The sequence below is a fragment of the Pelodiscus sinensis genome, chromosome 4, assembly GCF_049634645.1.
Source record: "Pelodiscus sinensis isolate JC-2024 chromosome 4, ASM4963464v1, whole genome shotgun sequence".
Lineage (NCBI taxonomy): Eukaryota > Metazoa > Chordata > Testudines > Trionychidae > Pelodiscus > Pelodiscus sinensis.
The window spans coordinates 18,011,373-18,029,126 of NC_134714.1; the positions used below are offsets into that span (position 1 = coordinate 18,011,373).

General features: G+C 47.0%; 1 protein-coding gene across 3 annotated transcripts in view; it reads left to right on the forward strand.

Annotated features, from left to right (window-relative positions):
• The first annotated feature begins 498 nt into the window (after positions 1 to 498).
• The window catches only part of AKT1 (AKT serine/threonine kinase 1), a 112,333-nt gene continuing 95,077 nt past the window's right edge, over positions 499 to 17,754 (forward strand). Inside the window, exons 1-2 of one of the 3 annotated variants that reach the window (XM_006132421.4) lie at positions 499 to 642; positions 13,136 to 13,297. In XM_006132421.4, coding sequence (XP_006132483.1) covers positions 13,252 to 13,297 — 46 coding nt within the window. In that variant the 5' untranslated portion in view covers positions 499 to 642; positions 13,136 to 13,251. Of the gene's footprint in view, positions 643 to 810; positions 1,145 to 1,195; positions 1,328 to 13,135; positions 13,298 to 17,754 lie in introns of those variants that run through there. The other 2 variants (XM_075926452.1, XM_075926453.1) reach the window with 2 other exon arrangements.

Consider the following 17,754-nt stretch of genomic DNA (forward strand, 5'->3'; position numbering starts at 1 on the left):
TTCACTCAATTAAAAAAAACCCAACAACACTCTCAGTTGTGTAAGTTTTTTTAGTTGGCTGCTGTGTTCTCAGCTTTTAGAATTTACTTGATTTGCATTTGCAGACCCATCTTGAGAATCACGAGGGCTTAAAAAAAACCTTTTAAAAAAAATGAGAACTGACATTCTCACATTACCAAATTAATTCAAGCCCCAGGGCTTTATTGAAAACACCAACTACTGGGAGAGTTGGCCGCACAGCTTTTGTTTTGTTGTTGTTATCATCCTATTGTGGTAACACACCTTCCTGCGCTAGGGCCCCACCACGCTAGGCACCGTCCAAAGCTAACAAAAAAGTCCTTACAAACGCACAATCCGGTCAGTTTCCCTCTTGTGTGTGTTTGCCTTACAGTTTGAGCGGGGTGGGTGGGTGTGTGTGGGGGGGGAGGTGGGGAGCTACGATTCGAGCTAATAAAGCTGGACTCCGGTCCCACCAGCGTGGTTGTGTGTGAGTCGAGCTCTCCTTTTAGTAAACAGCAGTGTGAGCGGCAAGCCGCCCTGATTGCCGTGATAAGCCTGTGTGCGGTTAGGAAGTTAGCCGGAGTTCCCCACGTCTCCTGCAGCATGCCGAACAAACACCTGCATGGGCGCCCCGCGCCGACTGTGAGTGTGTGGGGAGGGGGCCCTGGACTAGCGCCAAGGGGGCTGCAGCAGGAACTCTCTGCCCCCCCCCCCGCCCAGCCGGGCTCTGCAGGCGGCTGGATTCCGCGGGCGGTAGGACCCCGCAGGCATCGCCGAGCAGACACAGCCCGTGTGTGTGTGTGTGTCTGTGCGAGCAGCAGGCAGAGGAGGGACCAGGCGAGCGCAGGCTGGCGGAGCCGGGAGCCGCGGCAGCAGCCCAGCCTGAAGGGGGGTGGCTGGGGCAGCAGCCAGCAGCTCGGGGCCCGGCCGCCCCCTCGTGCGCCCCGGCCGGAGGCTGCCCAGCGCCGGAGCGGCCAGAGCCAGGCGGGGGTCCGGCCGGCCGGCGCGCTCCATGGGCTGATCCCCCGCGCCGAGGGGCGGAGGAGCGGCCGGCGAGGGAGACCAGGCGGCTGCCCGCGCCCAGCTAGGCCCTAGCGCCGGCCCCGCGGGGGAACCCGCCCAGCAGCGCCGCCGCTCCGGGCGTGTAAGTGCCCCGCGCGCCAGGGCGGCGGGAGGAAGCGCCGGGGCCTGCTTCGCCGGAGCGGGCGGGGGGCGCTCGCCGGGGAAGAGGGAGGCAGGATGGTGCGTGCGGCTCCCTCGCGGGGCCGGGCCTCGGCGGAGGGAGGTTTCATGCGCCGCAGTGGCGGCGGCTGCGGCACCCCGCCGGGTGAGCCTGCAAGGAGGCTGGGGGCTGGCGCCCTGGGGCTTACTCCCCGTTCTGTGCGTGTGCATCGGGGCATGGGGCGAGGAGGGGAAGGGTAGGGCTGCGCGAACAGGAAGCGGCTGCCTGCTCTGGGAATCCAGTCAAGGAAAGTGTTTGTGACTGGAGCTTGGGGGGGTCTCCCCGCAGAGGGAGGAGTGCTGAGCTGGATCTTGCACTCTCCCGCCTTGCTTCCCACCCTACCTTCGCCCCACAAATGCATGGGGAGGAGCGAGGCTGGCTCTGTCTTCGAGCCTTCTTGGTTGGATTCCTTGGCTATCAGGAGCCTTTTGGTTTGCACAAGCTTTTATGTGGCACTGTTTTTCAGTCAGTTGATTGCTTATAACAGGTTTCTGAGACTCTCCAAAAGTTATGACACAATTTAGGGAAGTACTGTGACCAGTCCCCGTCCCCCCCGCAACTTCAGTGGTCACTGAATTGTATCTTGGAGACTTCTAGCACCTTCACCTCACTTCAACTTCATTGAAAAAAAAAACCACTCTCTGCGTATGTGGGTGTTTCCTTAATTTGACCTGTGTATTTTGGACTTTGTTTATCATAACCAATATGGAGATGCATTAGACATTTTGGTGTGGTGGTGTTTGTACTCATGTGGTTGCATGTTTTTTTGCTTAGGTGAAGTGTTAGCTTTATTTCCCCTTACCAATATATAAGAAGCAAATATCTGATTTGGTTTGTCTTTACATCGGGACAGGAAGTACACTTTAAGTTGCAGTTTTTAAGGGGAGTGGCCGGATTAACTTTGTTATATTTGTTTACAAGTAAAAAAAAAGTGTGGTGTGGCTACTAGAGTACTTTAGGTAGCTGTTAATTTCATAGGGGCAGCCAGGATATTTACCTATAGCACAGAAGTATTTGTGTGTTTAAATACATTGTCATTACCTTTTACTTTTTCAGTAGGTGGGCTATCAAGAATTTGTGAATGATATTTGCAAAATATGAAAGCGTGCAGTCTAATTAAAGAAGAATCCCAATTTATTAAGCAGTATCTATAACTCTAGTTTTCACTTGCAAGCTAATAATATTTGCTAGAAGAAAATTCATTGAGAATTAAATGGATCTATGACTTACTTCATCCTTACGAGGGGTGGACCCAAAACTTTTGTTTACATATGTGTTCCCTCTCATTCCATTTACAGTCTCCTGACTCTATATGCTCATATAATTTGAAACATATACAAGAGTTTTATAAACTATAAATTGAGTTTTCTCATTTGAGGAACATAATGAAAATGTAAGGGTCTGGAAAAGCTGTCCTCTATTTCCAGTCATTCTCACTTTTGCCCTGCTTTGAGTTTGTCCACCCAACAATCCGAATCCGAGATAGAACTAAACTTGTATATCAGTGGTCTCCAACCTTTTTGCACCCAAGATCATTTTTAAATGACAGAACAAACCAAGATCTACTACCCCATCCTTCCCCCAAGACCCCACCCCTTCCTTGAAGCCCCAACACGCCCTCTCTATTCTCCTCCTCTCCATCACTTGCTATCCCCAATCCTTATACTGCTGCTTTTTCCCCCCAATTCTTCTGTAGGAAGAGGTTTTTCCAACATTTGGCCTGTCTAGACTGGACCAAATGTCAGAAAAACCCCTTCTTTTGGAAGCCCCTTTATTCCTTGTGGAAAGAGGAATATAGGGGTTACCCAAAGAGCACATTTGCTCTTCCACTAAAAAAAGTGAAAGAACAAATGCATCCCTGGATGTAGAAGAGTTTTTCTGGGATAACTCTGGAATCCTGAAAAACTCTTGGGCTACATCTACACTGGCATGAATTTCCGAAAATGCTTTTAACGGAAAAGTTTTCCATTAAAAGCATTTTCGGAAAAGCGCGTCTAGATTGGCAGGATGCTTTTCCGCAAAAGCACTTTTTGCGGAAAAGCGTCCGTGGCCAATCTACACGTGGTTTTCCGCAATAAAGCCCCGATTGCCTTTTTCACGATGGGGGCTTTTTTGCGGAAAACAGTACTATGCTGTCTACACTGGCCCTTTTGTGCAAAAGTCTTTCAGAAAAAGACTTTTGCCCAAACGGGAGCAGCATAGTTTTTCCGGAAAAGCACTGATGATTTTACATCAGATCGTCCGTGCTTTTCTGGAAATTCAAGCGGCCAGTGTAGACAGCTGGCAAGTTTTTCCAGAAAAGCAGATGATTTTCCGGAAAAACTTGCCAGTCTAGACACAGCCTTGCAGTCTAGCTGTACCCTCATTGGGTTGAGACAGGATGTGTAGGCTCTGGGGTGGGAATGAGGGATTTGGGTGTGGGAAGGGGTGAAAGGTGCAAGCTCTGGGAGGAAATTTGGACGCAGGAGGAGGTGGAGAAGAGGATGCTGGCTCGGGGAGGGGGCTCCAGGCTGGGCAGTGTTGGGGTCAGATGGAGGGTTGGGGTACTAAGCAAGCCAGAGGCGTGTGGATATGAGGGTGCACAAATTTGGGTTGGGATATGTGAGAGGCTCAGGGCAGGGGCTTCCAGTGCATGAAGGGTCGTGGGGGAGGGGACAGTGCAGGAGTGTTACGATGCTGTGGCCTGGAGGCTTGGGATATGTGAGAGGCTCAGGGCAGGGGCTTCCAGTGTATCTAGGGTCGGGGGGGGAGGGGACAGTGCAGGAGTGTTATGATGCTGTGGCCTGGGGGCTTGGCCCCAATTGGGGGTTTGCTGGCCAGGTTTCATTTTTAAATAAACTACTATGTCAAATACAAAAAGTTTCAGTATTGTCTTTATTTATGAGAAGGGCAGGGAACCTGTTTTGAGTCAGGGGTCACTGACCCACAGGAAAGTCAGTTGGGGCCACACAAGTGAGATGCAAAAAAACACCCCTCCTCAACCCCCCCCTCCCGCAAGCCTCACTAATATGGCCCCAACTGTGCTGGTGGGAGCAGGGGACTTGGCACTGGGGAAGGGTGCTAGTGGGTGCTGGGGCAGGGGACAGGGTGCCAGTGGGGACAGAGTTTTGCAGCTGGGGGCAGGGGAGAGGGAACAGGGTGCCGGGAGGGCAGGGGATAGGGTTCTGTGGTAGGGGACAGGGTGCCAGTGGGGACAGAGAGTCTCCTGTACCCGCCGCCTCCCAGGACTCCCCCCTGCAGAGGAGGGAAGCCCTGTCGCATGCCTCTTCCGGGGCCAGTGCGCGCCTCCCACAGAGCAGGGAAGCCCCCGTCGTGTGCCCCCTCCGGGCCTGACTCCCCCCTCCCATAGAGCAGGGAAGCCCATGCACGTGCCCCATCTGGGGCTGACTTCCCCACCCCCCCACTTCCCGTGGAGGAAGAAGTCCTGTTGCATGCCTCCTCTGGGGCTGGCATGAGCCTCCCGTGGTGCAGGGAAGCCCCTGCCTCCCCCCCCCCCCCCGGCCCGACTCTCCTCTTCTGCAGCGAACGGAAGTCCCAGCACGTGAGCCTTTGGGGACTCCACACGCCACAGACCTGGGGCAGGGAAGCAGCCAGTGCATTTCCGGAACCCCCGGAAGTGCTGCAGGACTTCCATCTACCCCGCGGGAAGCTGCCACTACCTCCATTGTCGCTGGAGGTAGGTAGTGTGGGTGGGAGGAAATAAGGGGCCCGGAACACCTCGCAATCGACTGGTTGATCACAATCGACAGGTTGGTGGCCATGGCTGTATAGCTTTCCCACCCCACATCTTGAATAGAATTCTCACCTTGTCTGTTGGGTCTTAGATCATTAAAGACATGAGAGCAGTAAGCAATGCAAACTGCAGTTTGGAAGTCTAGATTAAGTTGTGGAGTCACAGAAAATGAGACATGTTCTATAGTTTTCTTTTGCTCTTAACTTGTGATTTTTTTTTACTCTCACTTGCAATATTTGGAAAATCTTTTCCAAGCCTTACCATAAGCTTCATGTATAATGATGACAAAATATCTGTTCTGACATGCTGGTGGGTTAGGTGGAACATCTGCCAGGCTAATGAAGAACATTGGTAATCATACATAATTGATGCCCCACAACCAGTGTTCTCTCTAACATTTTCTATCTTTGGGTGGGTTGAATTGTCTTTTGGGCAGGTTGAAATTTCTTATGTGCAACACCAATATTAAGGTAGTGAGGGGATATGCACTAGCAACGCAAACAAAAAAATACACATACACACGTTATATATATTTTGAACAGTCCATATGTGTGGAAGAAAATATATTAAAAAAGGGATAGTTAACAAGGAGCAATGCTTACGATATTGAATATGAAATAAAATAAAAAACATTTACACTATCCTTGGAGTACATGTATCATAATCCTTTCTAACAACTCAAGCTAGTAAACACATGAAAATGCATATTATCCACACATAGCTCAGCTTTAAGATGCTAAACAAATTTGAGTCAACTAGAAATAGTCACACTCTCCTTGCAAATATTAATACAATATTTACTGACACTGGAAAGGAGAGCAAAGGCATTTATGAAGGCTTATACAGTTTCTTTGGGGAATGTTTAGGATCCATGCTATACAAATAAAGTTTTATCCTATAAAACAACTAGCAACACACCGGCTACGTCTACACTGGCCACAATTTCCGGAAAAGAGATGCAAATCAGATGTCAGGATAGGGAAATCCGCGGGGGATTTAAATATCCCCCGCGGATTTAAATAAACATGTCCGCCACTTTTTTTCCGGCTTGGGGAAAAGCCGGAAAAAAAGCGTCTAGACTGGCGCAATCCTCCGGAATAAAGCCCTTTTCTGGAGGATCTCTTATTCCTACTTGAAAGGGCTTTATTCCGGAGGATCGCGCCAGTCTAGACGCTTTTTTTCCGGCTTTTCCCCAAGCCGGAAAAAAAGTGGCGGACATGTTTATTTAAATCCGCGGGGGATATTTAAATCCCCCGCGGATTCCCTATCCTGACTTACCTGATTTGCATCCCTTTTCCGGAAATTGTGGCCAGTGTAGACGTAGCCACCTAGTACTTGCTACTTCTGACTCATAAGCAAAGATCTGGTCTTAGTGCAATACAATATACTGTGTCTTAATTAGTAACACAGGATTTTTAAAAAAAATCATTGCAGACATCTGCAACAGCTGGAAAAAAAATCTGTTAAAAATAATCATTTTCTTTCTTATCTTACACCTGTGTAAACTTTGTAACCATGAAATGTAACCATGCAAATGTCCTGGCACAACCACCCCCCATGCAGCCTCCTTTCCCTTCACCCCTCCCACCAAGCCAGCCAAATAGAGAGGACTGCAGCAAGTGAGTCAGGACACCCCAGCCAAACTGCCCTCCACCTCACTGCACAGATGCCAGCACCCACCCACCCTCTTTCCCCATTTACCTCTGTACAGTCTTCTCCCCCCAGCTCAGCTAGGGGCTGGGATAAAATCCTGCTTCTCAAACTTGCAGGCACCAGCAATCTAGCTGGGAGTCAGGACAGGACACAGCACAAACAAACTCGCCACCCATCCCCTGCCTCACTCCAGGGCACACAGCATAAACTCCCTCCGAGTCCACCTCACTCCAATGCCAGCACCAACCTACCCCATGCAATCAGCCCCTTATCTCCCTCCTCCCAGCGCACGAGGAGAGTTCAGGTTTCTGCCTCGCGCTCTCTCTCTCTCTGCACAGATGTGACTCTCCAAACTGCATTCCCCTCCCCTCTGACTCTCACAACAGCAAATTACTCCCCCCCCCCGATATTCTCCCCCTAGCCACTTATTCCCTCATCACCCCCTTCACCTGCTTTGGGAGACACTCTATTTGAAGCTTCTGCTTAGCGAGACACCCCTCTCTCTGCTGGTCAGCTGAGCTCCCTGCCTGTGCAAGAGCTCTGAGCCTCTGCATTCGGGGTGTCAGTGTGTAGTCCACTACACAATTAAGGGATAAGCCTTGGCTTAATCTTATCAATTACACAGACTCTCCTTCCCTTTGCTGCCTCTGTATCATGGGCAGTGGCTGGGGTGGGAGGAAGGGAAGCGGGAACTGGTGCCCATTAGGAGTTGGCTTGAAGCAGGCTCCCCATGAGCATTGGATCCATCTGCCCCACTCTACTCCTGCACTGCTACCTCTGATAGAGAGGCAGCAGCAAGGAGGGTGAGGGGGGCAAGCTGGAGCCAATGCACTTTTGGCTCTCTGTGCATGCCGGCTCAGCTTACCTGCCTGCCCCTCCTCACTGCCTCACACTCTGGGTACATCTAAACTACATGCCTCTGTCGGCAGAGGCATGTAGATTTGTTTGTTCAGCAAAGGCAAATGAAGCCGCGATTTAAATGATCGCGGCTTCATTTACATGGCTGCCGCGCTGAGCCGACAAACAGCTGATCAGCTGTTTGTCGGCTCGCGCGCTAGTCTGGACGTTCCCCCTGTCGACATCAAAGCCCTTTGTCGGCAGCCCCGGTAAACCTCATTCCACGAGGAATAACGGGGCTGCCGACAAAGGGCTTTGATGTCGGCAGGGGAGCGTCCAGACTAGCGCGCGAGCTGACAAATAGCTGATCAGCTGTTTGTCAGCTCAGCGCGGCAGCCATGTAAATGTAAATGAAGCCGCGATCATTTAAATCGCGGCTTCATTTGCCTTTGCTGAACAAACAAATCTACATGCCTCTGCCGACAGAGGCATGTAGTCTAGACACAGCCTCTGTGACCTACAGAGGCAGCGAGGGGGGGCAGGCCTTTCAAATGCTTTCACTGAGGACATGGCACTGCCCCCAGAATCTGTTGCTTCCCTTAGGCTGTCATTGTGACTACAGAGTGGTGGTATTTTCCCTCATCCTCTGTTAGCGAGATCACAGCACGTTTTTCCCTGAGCCTGACCTGGCTCCACAGATTGTGCAGTAATGAAAACAAAATGAAAGGAGGGAGCTTGCTCTCTGTAAGAGGAGAACAGGTGCATCTCTTAATTTTTTAGGGGGCTCCTACTACAGGGAGGGGCACATTTGAAAGACTTTACAAGAGAGCACCTTAATTAGGCCATTTCCTGCCTGAAGAGGCAGCCCCATATATAATATAATAAGTATAGCTCTACTCTACCTTTTATTGGAAGATTAGTTTGGGCTGTCCCTTAAGTCTTTTTTCATTATGCCAGTACACAAGGGCTACGTGTAGACTGGCATGATTTTCTGGAAATGCTTTTAACGGAAAAGCTTTCCGTTAAAAGCATTTTCGGAAAAGAGCGTCTAGATTGGCACGGACGCTTTTCGCAAAAGCACTTTTTGCGGAAAAGCGTCTGTGGCCAATCTATACGTGCTTTTGTGCAAAAAAGCCCCGATCACCATTTTCGCGATCGGGGCTTTTTTGTGCAAAACAAATCTCAGCTGTCTACACTGGCCCTTTTGCGCAAAAAGGACTTTTGCCCGAACGGGAGCAGCATAGTATTTCCGCAAAAAGCACTGATTTCTTACAGTAGGAAGTCAGTGCTATTGCAGAAATTCAAGCGGCCAGGGTAGACAGCTGGCAAGATTTTCTGGAAAAGCGGCTGATTTTCCGGAAAAACTGGCCAGTCTAGACACAGCCAAGGAGTTACTGATAATTTTAGAAACATACATTATACTGAATTTTCCCAACTTAATTTTATTCACGTACTTATCAACTACCTGACAATGGTAGAATAACCAGGAGTGGGATATAAGGTATTATTTATTTATACAGTTCATCATTTATGGTATTTTAATCTGCCTGATGAGTACAGGTGGTATTTTGGTATTGAAAAAGGAGTTAAAGAAACAAATCTTTAAAAAATGAGAGAAAGAAAGAGTTGTTCATTGGCAGTTCCTACTGTCACTCAGTTGTGTGTCAATACAAGCTATACAAGCAGGGCATAGTCATCTTCGATGATGTGTATTCACTGGGAACCATTCCTAAAGTTACTTAATGAGCCTTATGATCATCAATTTTTTCAGACTGTGCAAAAGACAAATCTTCCATTTGTCCATATTCACTAATGCATAGACCCACACAGCAGGCTGGACTTTCTCTTCTTGTGTGAGATCTTTATGTTATCATTGTGTCTTCCAAAAACTACTACTTTCTCGGTTGAATTGCACTGTATATAATTTGTATTGCAATTAAAATTGCAGCAGGATTAGTGAAGTTATGCTTTGCGTCCAACTACACCGTGGTAAGACATCCTACTTTTCTGTGTTGTGAAAGATATTTGAAATGAGTTTGCTCTCTCTAACACGTGAGCATAGCTGAATAAGGAACATAAGGCCAGACTGGCCTTAATTCTTTGTGTCAAAGTGCCACTTCAGTGCACAGAACCACTTTATCTTCCTGTCTCCCTGAAGAGTTGGAAAGGAGCAAAATATACTGCTTGGCAGTGTATTTACACTAGGGTGTGTGTGTTAAATATCGGTTAATTGAATAGTTGATTAACCTCATGAATTCTTATTGGTTAGTCAACTATTCTGTAATCCCCGGGCAGCCCCTGTCCCGAGGGAGGGGTCTGAGCTTCTAGACCCAGCACAAGCTGGAACTGAGCCGGGTTGTCTGTTGGTCTGGCTCCTAATACCTGTTAAATGCAGAGCTGCAGCGGGGGTAGGTCTAGAACGCAGTGCAAGCCAGGACTGAACTGGGCTGCTGGCCAGCCTGCTAAAAAATTTACTGGTGGTGGGGAGGGAGGAAGAGATGGGATGCATGTAGTCTATAGCATTAACCGATAAGCTTTTGCTTATCGGTTAATCAACTATACGATTACATCCCTAATTTACACCAGCATATTTGGGAGGGCATGTGGTACTAAATCCATATTGCCACTCCCTCCCTGGAACAGAATGACTCCAAAATCATGATCTCCTAACTGAGCTATTTCAGGAGTAGTGGAATAAGATTCCACCTTCCCTTGGAAAGTTGTGAGATGACACTCAAACCCATAATAAATGGCCCTGCACTTTCTGTGGCACCTGAGCCTTTGAAATAGGGAGTGTGGGGTGCTTGATCCTTTGCAATGTACAAGAGCCCCCGTGGAGCTCTTGTACATTGCCAAAGCAGAAGTGCAGCTCCCTGCCATGCCTCAGTCTTTGAAATGGATGCCCCGTGGGGAGCGCGGGACCAGCAGAGGAGTTTCCCGCTGGCCCCACGCTTCCTGCAGGGCTTCTGCTTTTTTGGGGTAATTGAATAGTCTAGTAACTGCATGAATTCCTAGCAGTTGCTCAACTATTCTGTGGTCCCCAGGGGTGGGGCTGGCAGCCAGTGTGCTCCAGTCCCACTCCTAGGGAGCCCCTTGCCACCTCATGCTGCTGCCTCTGTATCCGAGGCAGCAGCACGGGGTGCCAGTCAGGAGCCGGTCCATAAGGGGAGCCAGTTTGAAAACCAGCTCCCCTCATGGACTAGCTGCCTGCCACCTCACGTCGCTGCCTCTGATACAGTGGCAGCAGACCCTGTCCGCAGGATGTCTGAGCTCTCCTCGAACAGAGGCTGCTGTGGGGCGGGGCTGCCACGAGGAAGCCTCTGTCTGCAGCCAGTCAGGGCTGCTGTGGACAGAGGCTGCTCCACGGGGCATTCAGACCCCCCATTGAACAGGGGCTGCTGCTGCAAAGTAACCAGGGCTGCTTCGCAGTAGCTTCCTCTGCCTCCCCCCTGCAGCAACGTCACCATGGAGGCAGTGCTCAGGGGAACAGGCTTTTAATAAAGTTCCTGCTCTCCCCCCCCCCCCCCCACCGCAGCCTCTGATACAGAGGCAGCAATGTGTGGGGGATGTGAATAGTTGAGAGGATTAACCAATAAGCCTAGACTTATCTGTTAATTATATATTTGACTACTCATTTACATCCCTAATTGATATAACAATTTAACTTCATTAGACAGCAGGTCTGGCACCTCTCCTATTTCTATAGATGTACAGTCCTAACCCAGGTTTATGATGACTGTAGGTTACCACCATCAGTGATCCTCTTAATGGATAACATGAAATTAGTTATCTTAGTCCAGTTCCTCCTAGGGATGCAAGTGACTAGTCAACTATCGGATAAGCAAATGCTTATCGGATAGTCGACTAGTTGCTTCCCTCCCCTCCCCTCCCTTGCTGCCTCTATCAGAGAGAGGCAGCAAGAGTGGGGAGCAGGATCTGGTGCTGGGGGGAGCTGGTTTAAAAGCTGGTTCCCCCCAGCACTTCTGTGGGGAGAAGGGGAGGGGTTGAGGCAGGGAACTGGTGGTGCTTCTGCCTTTTAACTGTAGTAATTTCCAAAGCAGAAGCGCTGCGGGGAGCCTGGGGCCAGCCGGTGACTCAAACAGCCCCCCTCCCCTGCACTCCCTGTTTTTGAAATGTACAAAGCAGGGAGCACAGGGCCAGTGAGGGACTGTTAGAGTTCCCTGCTGGCCATGCTTCCTATGGCTCTTCAGCCTTTGAAATGTAGGAAGAGCCAGCAGGGCTCTTGCTACATTTCAAAGGTGGAGGCGCCCTTCTTGACTACAGGCAGTCCCGGGTTACATCGGATCCCTACTTACAAACAGGGTGAGGCAACCCCGCACTAGCTGCTTCCCCCCAGCAGACCAGGGAGACGTGGAGCGGCTTTTCTCAGCAGACACCTCAGCTTGAGAATAAAGGACTGAGGGAAGTGAGATGTGGGAGAATAAAACTGAGTTCTGGAGAAATGTTTGGCTAGAGTTTCCCCTACAATATGTACCAGTTCCGACTTACATACAAATTCAACTTAAGAACAAACCTACAGTCCCTATCTTGTACGTAACCCGGGGACTGCCTGTATTTGAATAGTTGATGCAAATTACATTGATTATTCGATTAGTCGATTAATCTAAATTTAACATCCTTAGTTCCTAATGGACCTCTACCCTTATAACTGGTATATTTGTTGCCAATTCAAGTAGAGATGTCACGGATTGAATAGGATAAAGATGTGATCCTTACAGAAGAGGAGTGACAATGATAAATGCCAGTATAGTGAGGTGAGTGGCAGAGGGAGCTGTCTAGTGGTTTTGATTTAATCTGGAATATGGCATAAATTGCATTTTGATGATACTCCCCATGTTACTGAGCTAGATAAAGTTGAAGATGTCTGACTATTGAGAAATTCTAAGAAGAAACTTGGAGATATTGGCAGTGTGGGCAGAAAATAACTAACAAAATCAGATTTAGTTGGGAAGATAATGCAGGATAAGAGATGAGAAGAAATGATTTTCAGTGAGGGAGAGAAACCTGTTAAACAGGCCTACTGATGATAGTGGAGAGCAGAGAAATGTGATAGCAAGGCAAACCAAGGAATACAGTTTGGGGGCTGCATAAGCAGAGACCTTAAGTAATAAGATGAAGGGGCTGATTTATGACAAGAGCAAGTTAAATGATTTTACCCAGCATACTGTTTGCTCATTTAAGAAGGGAGTTGAATTGCTCAGAGAGGTCAAGGAATGGGACTGGGAGTAATGGGATGAAGTTAATAGAGAAAAATGAAGTGGAATATTAAGATCATCTTGATATTTTGAGATGCTGTGGAAGTCTCCAAAGGAAGTGGTAGAAGCTGCAGTGCTGGGGGATATTAAAAATTAGATTGGGTAAATTCTCAGAAAAATTACTATTGGGAAGACATTTTCAGGAGTGGGGATATGGAAGAAACCTGGATTAAGTCTTGCAGTCCATTTCTAACAGGGTGTGTACTGACATAGAACATGGCAACAGTTGCAATCTGTGCAGTGAATGGAACTTCCTCAAACATTCATTTCTTCTCCCAAATAAAAAATACTTCTGAAGAATAAATCCCTAATTTAGACTTTGTAATTAGAACATCTATATAAGCTACCCTCTGTTGTATTCCTTACTGCACATATGCAAAATGCCTCAAAATGATTTTTTTTAAATCTTTCTAGAACTAGCTGAAAGAGAAGAAAAGCCCTTTTTTGTGTTCCCTTCTGCTGGAATCCAGAAGTAACAACACAGTGATCTTTTGGCATAAATTCTTTTTTCAAGAGACATTCCTGCCATTATGAATGAAGTAGCAATCGTAAAGGAAGGATGGCTTCACAAACGAGGTAGGTATCTTTTCCTTCCCATTAAAAAAACAAATCTGACCCTCTGGGTCAGCCACCAAATTGGCTTAGTCTTATCTGTTAACAATATACCTTTCAATAGCCCTTCCTTATTTTTCTCTTAAAACCTGAACTTTCCTAATGGTAAATATATATAAGGAAGATGTGTGACCTTCTGTGAGGCATGCAATACTCTGTGAAATGTGTGTATCTTGGTTTTCTTAGAAAACGCTCTCCATTATTTTGTTTGAAAATGTTGCTAATGGGGGGGGAGAGGCTTCTTAAAGTAGAGCGTTGAAAGTTGGACTATTGCAGTGACCCATTTTAAGCAGAAGAACACTTGCTGAATTTAAGTCAACAAGGATCTATCTCAAACCCATAGATCCTTCCCGCCCTTTCTCTGGGGCTCTGCCCCTCTACATTCTGTCGAGTTAGGTACAGGGGCAGTAGGAGGGGGCACCCTGACTTCAGCACCCCCCTCCTCTGTCTTCCACACCCTACACAGCAAGCAGGAGGCTCCTGGGGTGCAGCTTTTAAATGTATCTATAGAACATGTTTTCTGTGAGCATGTCTCACCAGAAAATATAATTGTCTCCAAGGTGACTCTTCATTTGGACAGCAAAGGATACAGAAGCATTAATTTTGCACACTCTATATACATCCGTTTTAACACTGGTAAAATAAAACTTTATTGGAGTTCTTCTGAAGGAGTGGTGGGGCAGAGAGAACTGAAATACAGTTGACAAAGTAATTACATATCTCTCTGTCTTGCTGCATTACTGGACATTCCCTCACTCCTTCAAGGTCTTGCTAAGAAAGAGTAAGTGAAATTTTACTATATGCTTTTTTTCTTCCTTAGGAACAGTGTTTTTATGCTGTGAGGTATTTGGCGTGCCTGTTTCTCTGTACTTTGCTATTGTTTCCTGGAAAGGAGAGAACAGCATTAGTTGCTTTTCATAATCTCATCATTTGTTGTAGACAACAACAGATTTTGTATCCTCCAGCTTCCTGCTTCTGCAAACTCAGGATCTTTCTGGACAGTTTGCAACAACAAAGTAATGTAACCTAAAGGTTCAAAATAATTTTTTGGAGAAGAAGAAATGGCATGCCTTATCATAATCTTGATAAAGGTTAAGGATTCTGCAGCAAGAATAAAATTGATAAAATCCATGTTATTAAAATAAAAGGAAAATTATTGTTTTCTATAATCTGGTATACATTTTAGTTTTCTGTTCTTATCTGATGGTTGGTCATGAGAATTTGACAAGGCTATTTGAAAGCACAATAATTTTTTATTCAGTCTTTCATTCTCATTTGTTTCTGACATCATTTATGCTTCTTTTATGGATGCAAATGTCCCCTTTCTAGATCTTAGAGAAATAAATAAAAATCTTAATTCATGACACTGGATAGTTCTGAAGAATCTAAATTGCCTTGTGCAATAAATGTTTGAGAGAGACATTTTGATCAGGTAAAACAAGGCAAGGAAAAAAAATGCTTACATTTCATTTCCCAGTTTAGGATCCTAGAAACTCTTGCAGTTAAAGGGACACTGTGGACTTTCTGCCTGTGTATTTTTTTTTTTTACCTACTTACAAATAACAGCTCAGATGAAAGAGGTTGGTCAGAAATTTGTATTTTGTGTGTATGCGCATCGTAGGGATGTTAAAATGCTTTTATTTTTGTAAACGTGTAACTGTTGAAATTTACAGCAGTTACACGTTTACACACAGGGGGATCGGGCAGGAACTGGTGCTCGTGAGGAACCGGTTTGAAGCCAGCTCCTTGCGAGCACCGACTCTCCTCTCCCCTCCCCCCCCCACCTCCCTCAACTGTCCCCTGCGCTGCTGCCTTGGTATCAGGCAGCAGTGCAGAGGGCAGTTAGCTCCATGGGATCTGGTGCTGGTCTGCCTCCGTTCATGATGCTCTGTAGAGAGGTATTCGGTTGGAGGTGGTGCAGGCTGCTCTGCGGGAGTTGGTACACACAGGGAGCCCACTTAAAGCAGGCTTCCCATACACACCAGCTCTCGCCTCCCCAGATACCAATGTGGGCAGGATGGGGCGGGGGAGGAGGCGGCTGCATGTAACCATTAGGGTTAACTGATGAGCCCAGGCTCATCGGTTAACTGTGTACACGTTCACATCCCTAGTGCATTGGCAGCACTTTGTCTATACAGTTTTATTGTAGTCAGTCTTCCTTTGTTTGCATTGATATTTCTCTCAAGTACAGCGAGACACAGAGAAACTTATTTTTAATAAGAAAGCATGGTTGTAAATTCACAAACAATGTTCAAGGGGGGATTCAAGGGCAGATGTAGTATCCAAAATTATTTTTATCCTTTTTTTTTTTTTTTTTTTTTTTTTTTTTTAAAGTCTGATTAGGTTTCAAGTTGACAATGACCTTTAAATTGAAAACTGGAATTTCAGTGCTTCTTATGATAAAAGATAAACTGAACACAGATACTGGTTCTTCATACTCTGCAGTATGGCCGCAGGGCGAGTCTTAATTCAAGATTGTTGAATTGCTTTTTAGATGCCTTTAGAGACACTGTCCTTCAGGCATCAGAGATTATAATCTGTCACTTACTGTGACAAGACCACTTGTTGAGCATGTGTGTTGTGACTCTTTTTGTGTGTAAGGGGTAAATAGCAGTGCATGATGATGTGTACTTTGAGATTCAAATTTTGTGCGCAGTTTGCATATTCATCTTGGTGTTTTGCATCTGAGTGAACCCCATCTCTTGGTTCCCCACAGCCTTTCTCCTCTTCTCCATCCCTCCTGACAAACACTTTGCCCCTTATTTCCTTTCACTTGAAATACAGTTATTAGTTACTAACCTGCTGATGGGTGATTTTAGAAGTGGTAGGGTATCTCTTCTTTGCTTTCCAGGAGATCACATATGCTAGCACTCTTATATTCTAAGTTTCATTGGCAACAGTGATGAGATTGGTCTTCAGATTGATTCTCTTGCATGGAGGGGGAGAGGCTGGTAGAATCATATGGCTGGAAGAGACTTCAGGAGGTCATTGGGTCAAGCCCCCTGCCCCAAAGCAGGACCAATCCCAACTAAATCATCCCAGCCAGGCCTTTGTCAAGCCAGGACTTAAAAACCTGTAGGGATGGAGATTCCACCACCTCCTTAGTTAACCCATCCCAATACTTCACCACCCTCCTAGTGAAATAGTTTTTCTAATATCCAACCTAGACCTCCTTCACTGTAACTTGAGAGAACAGCCTCTCTCCATCCTCTTTTCAATTTCCTGAAGCGAAGTTCCAGGCTGCTATCAAATCCTCCCTCACTCTTCTCTTCTGCAGACTAAATAAGCCCAAATCCGTCAGCCTCTCCTTGTAGGTCAGGTGCCCCCCTAATCATTTGGTTGCCCTCTGCTAGACCCTCTCCAATGTGTTCACATCCTTTCTCTAGTGGGGGGCCCAGAATTGGACGCAGTACTCCAGATGTGGCCTCACCAATGCCGAATAAAAGGGAATAATCACTTATCTAGATCTTCTGGCAACTCTCATAAGAACAGCCATACTGGGTCAGACCAACGGTCCATCCAGCCTAGTAACCTGTCTGCTGACAGTGGCCAATACCAGATGGGTCAGAGGGAGGGGATACAACAGGTAATCCTCATGTGATTTTTTTTTTTTTCCCCCCATTTCCCGCCGTCACCCACCTTTGGAGAAGCAGAGGCTAGGAACACCATTCCTACCCATCCTGGCTAATAGCCATTGATGAACCTAACCTCCATGAATCTATCTAGCTCCCCTTTGAACCCTGTCAGAGTCATAGCTCTCACCACATCCTTTGGCAAGGAGTTCCACAGACTGTGTGCTAAGTGAAGAAAAACTTCCTTCTGTTTTGGTTTTTAAACCTACTGCCTATTAATTTCATTTGGTGACCCCTAGTTCTTATATTGTGGGAATATGTAAATAACTTTTCCTTATTCACTTTTCCCACACCAGTCATGGTCTCCTAACATATGTCAGGGTGATTGAAGTCTCCCATAATAACCAGGGCCTGTGATCTGGAAGCTTCTCTTAGTTGTCCAAAGAAATACTCGTCTACCTTATCCACCTGGTCTGGTGGTCTATAGCAGACACCAGCCATAACATCATCCCTGTTGCTCTCACCTCTAAACTTAACCCATAGACTCTCAACAGGCTTTTCTCCCTGTCTATCCTCGAGCTCTGAGCAATCATACTGCTTTCTTACCTACAGCGCAACTCCTCTTTTTCTCCCCTTCCTGTTCTTCCTGAACAGTTTATACCCTTCCATGACAGTGCTCCAGTCATGTGAGTCATCTCACCAAGTCTCTGTTATCCAATCAAATCATAGTTCTTTGACTGTGCCAGGGCTTCTAATTCTTCCTGTTTGTTTCCCTGGCTTCTTGCATTCATGTACAAACACCTTAGATAAATAGTTGATTTGCCTTACCTTCTCCATTCATATCAGGGG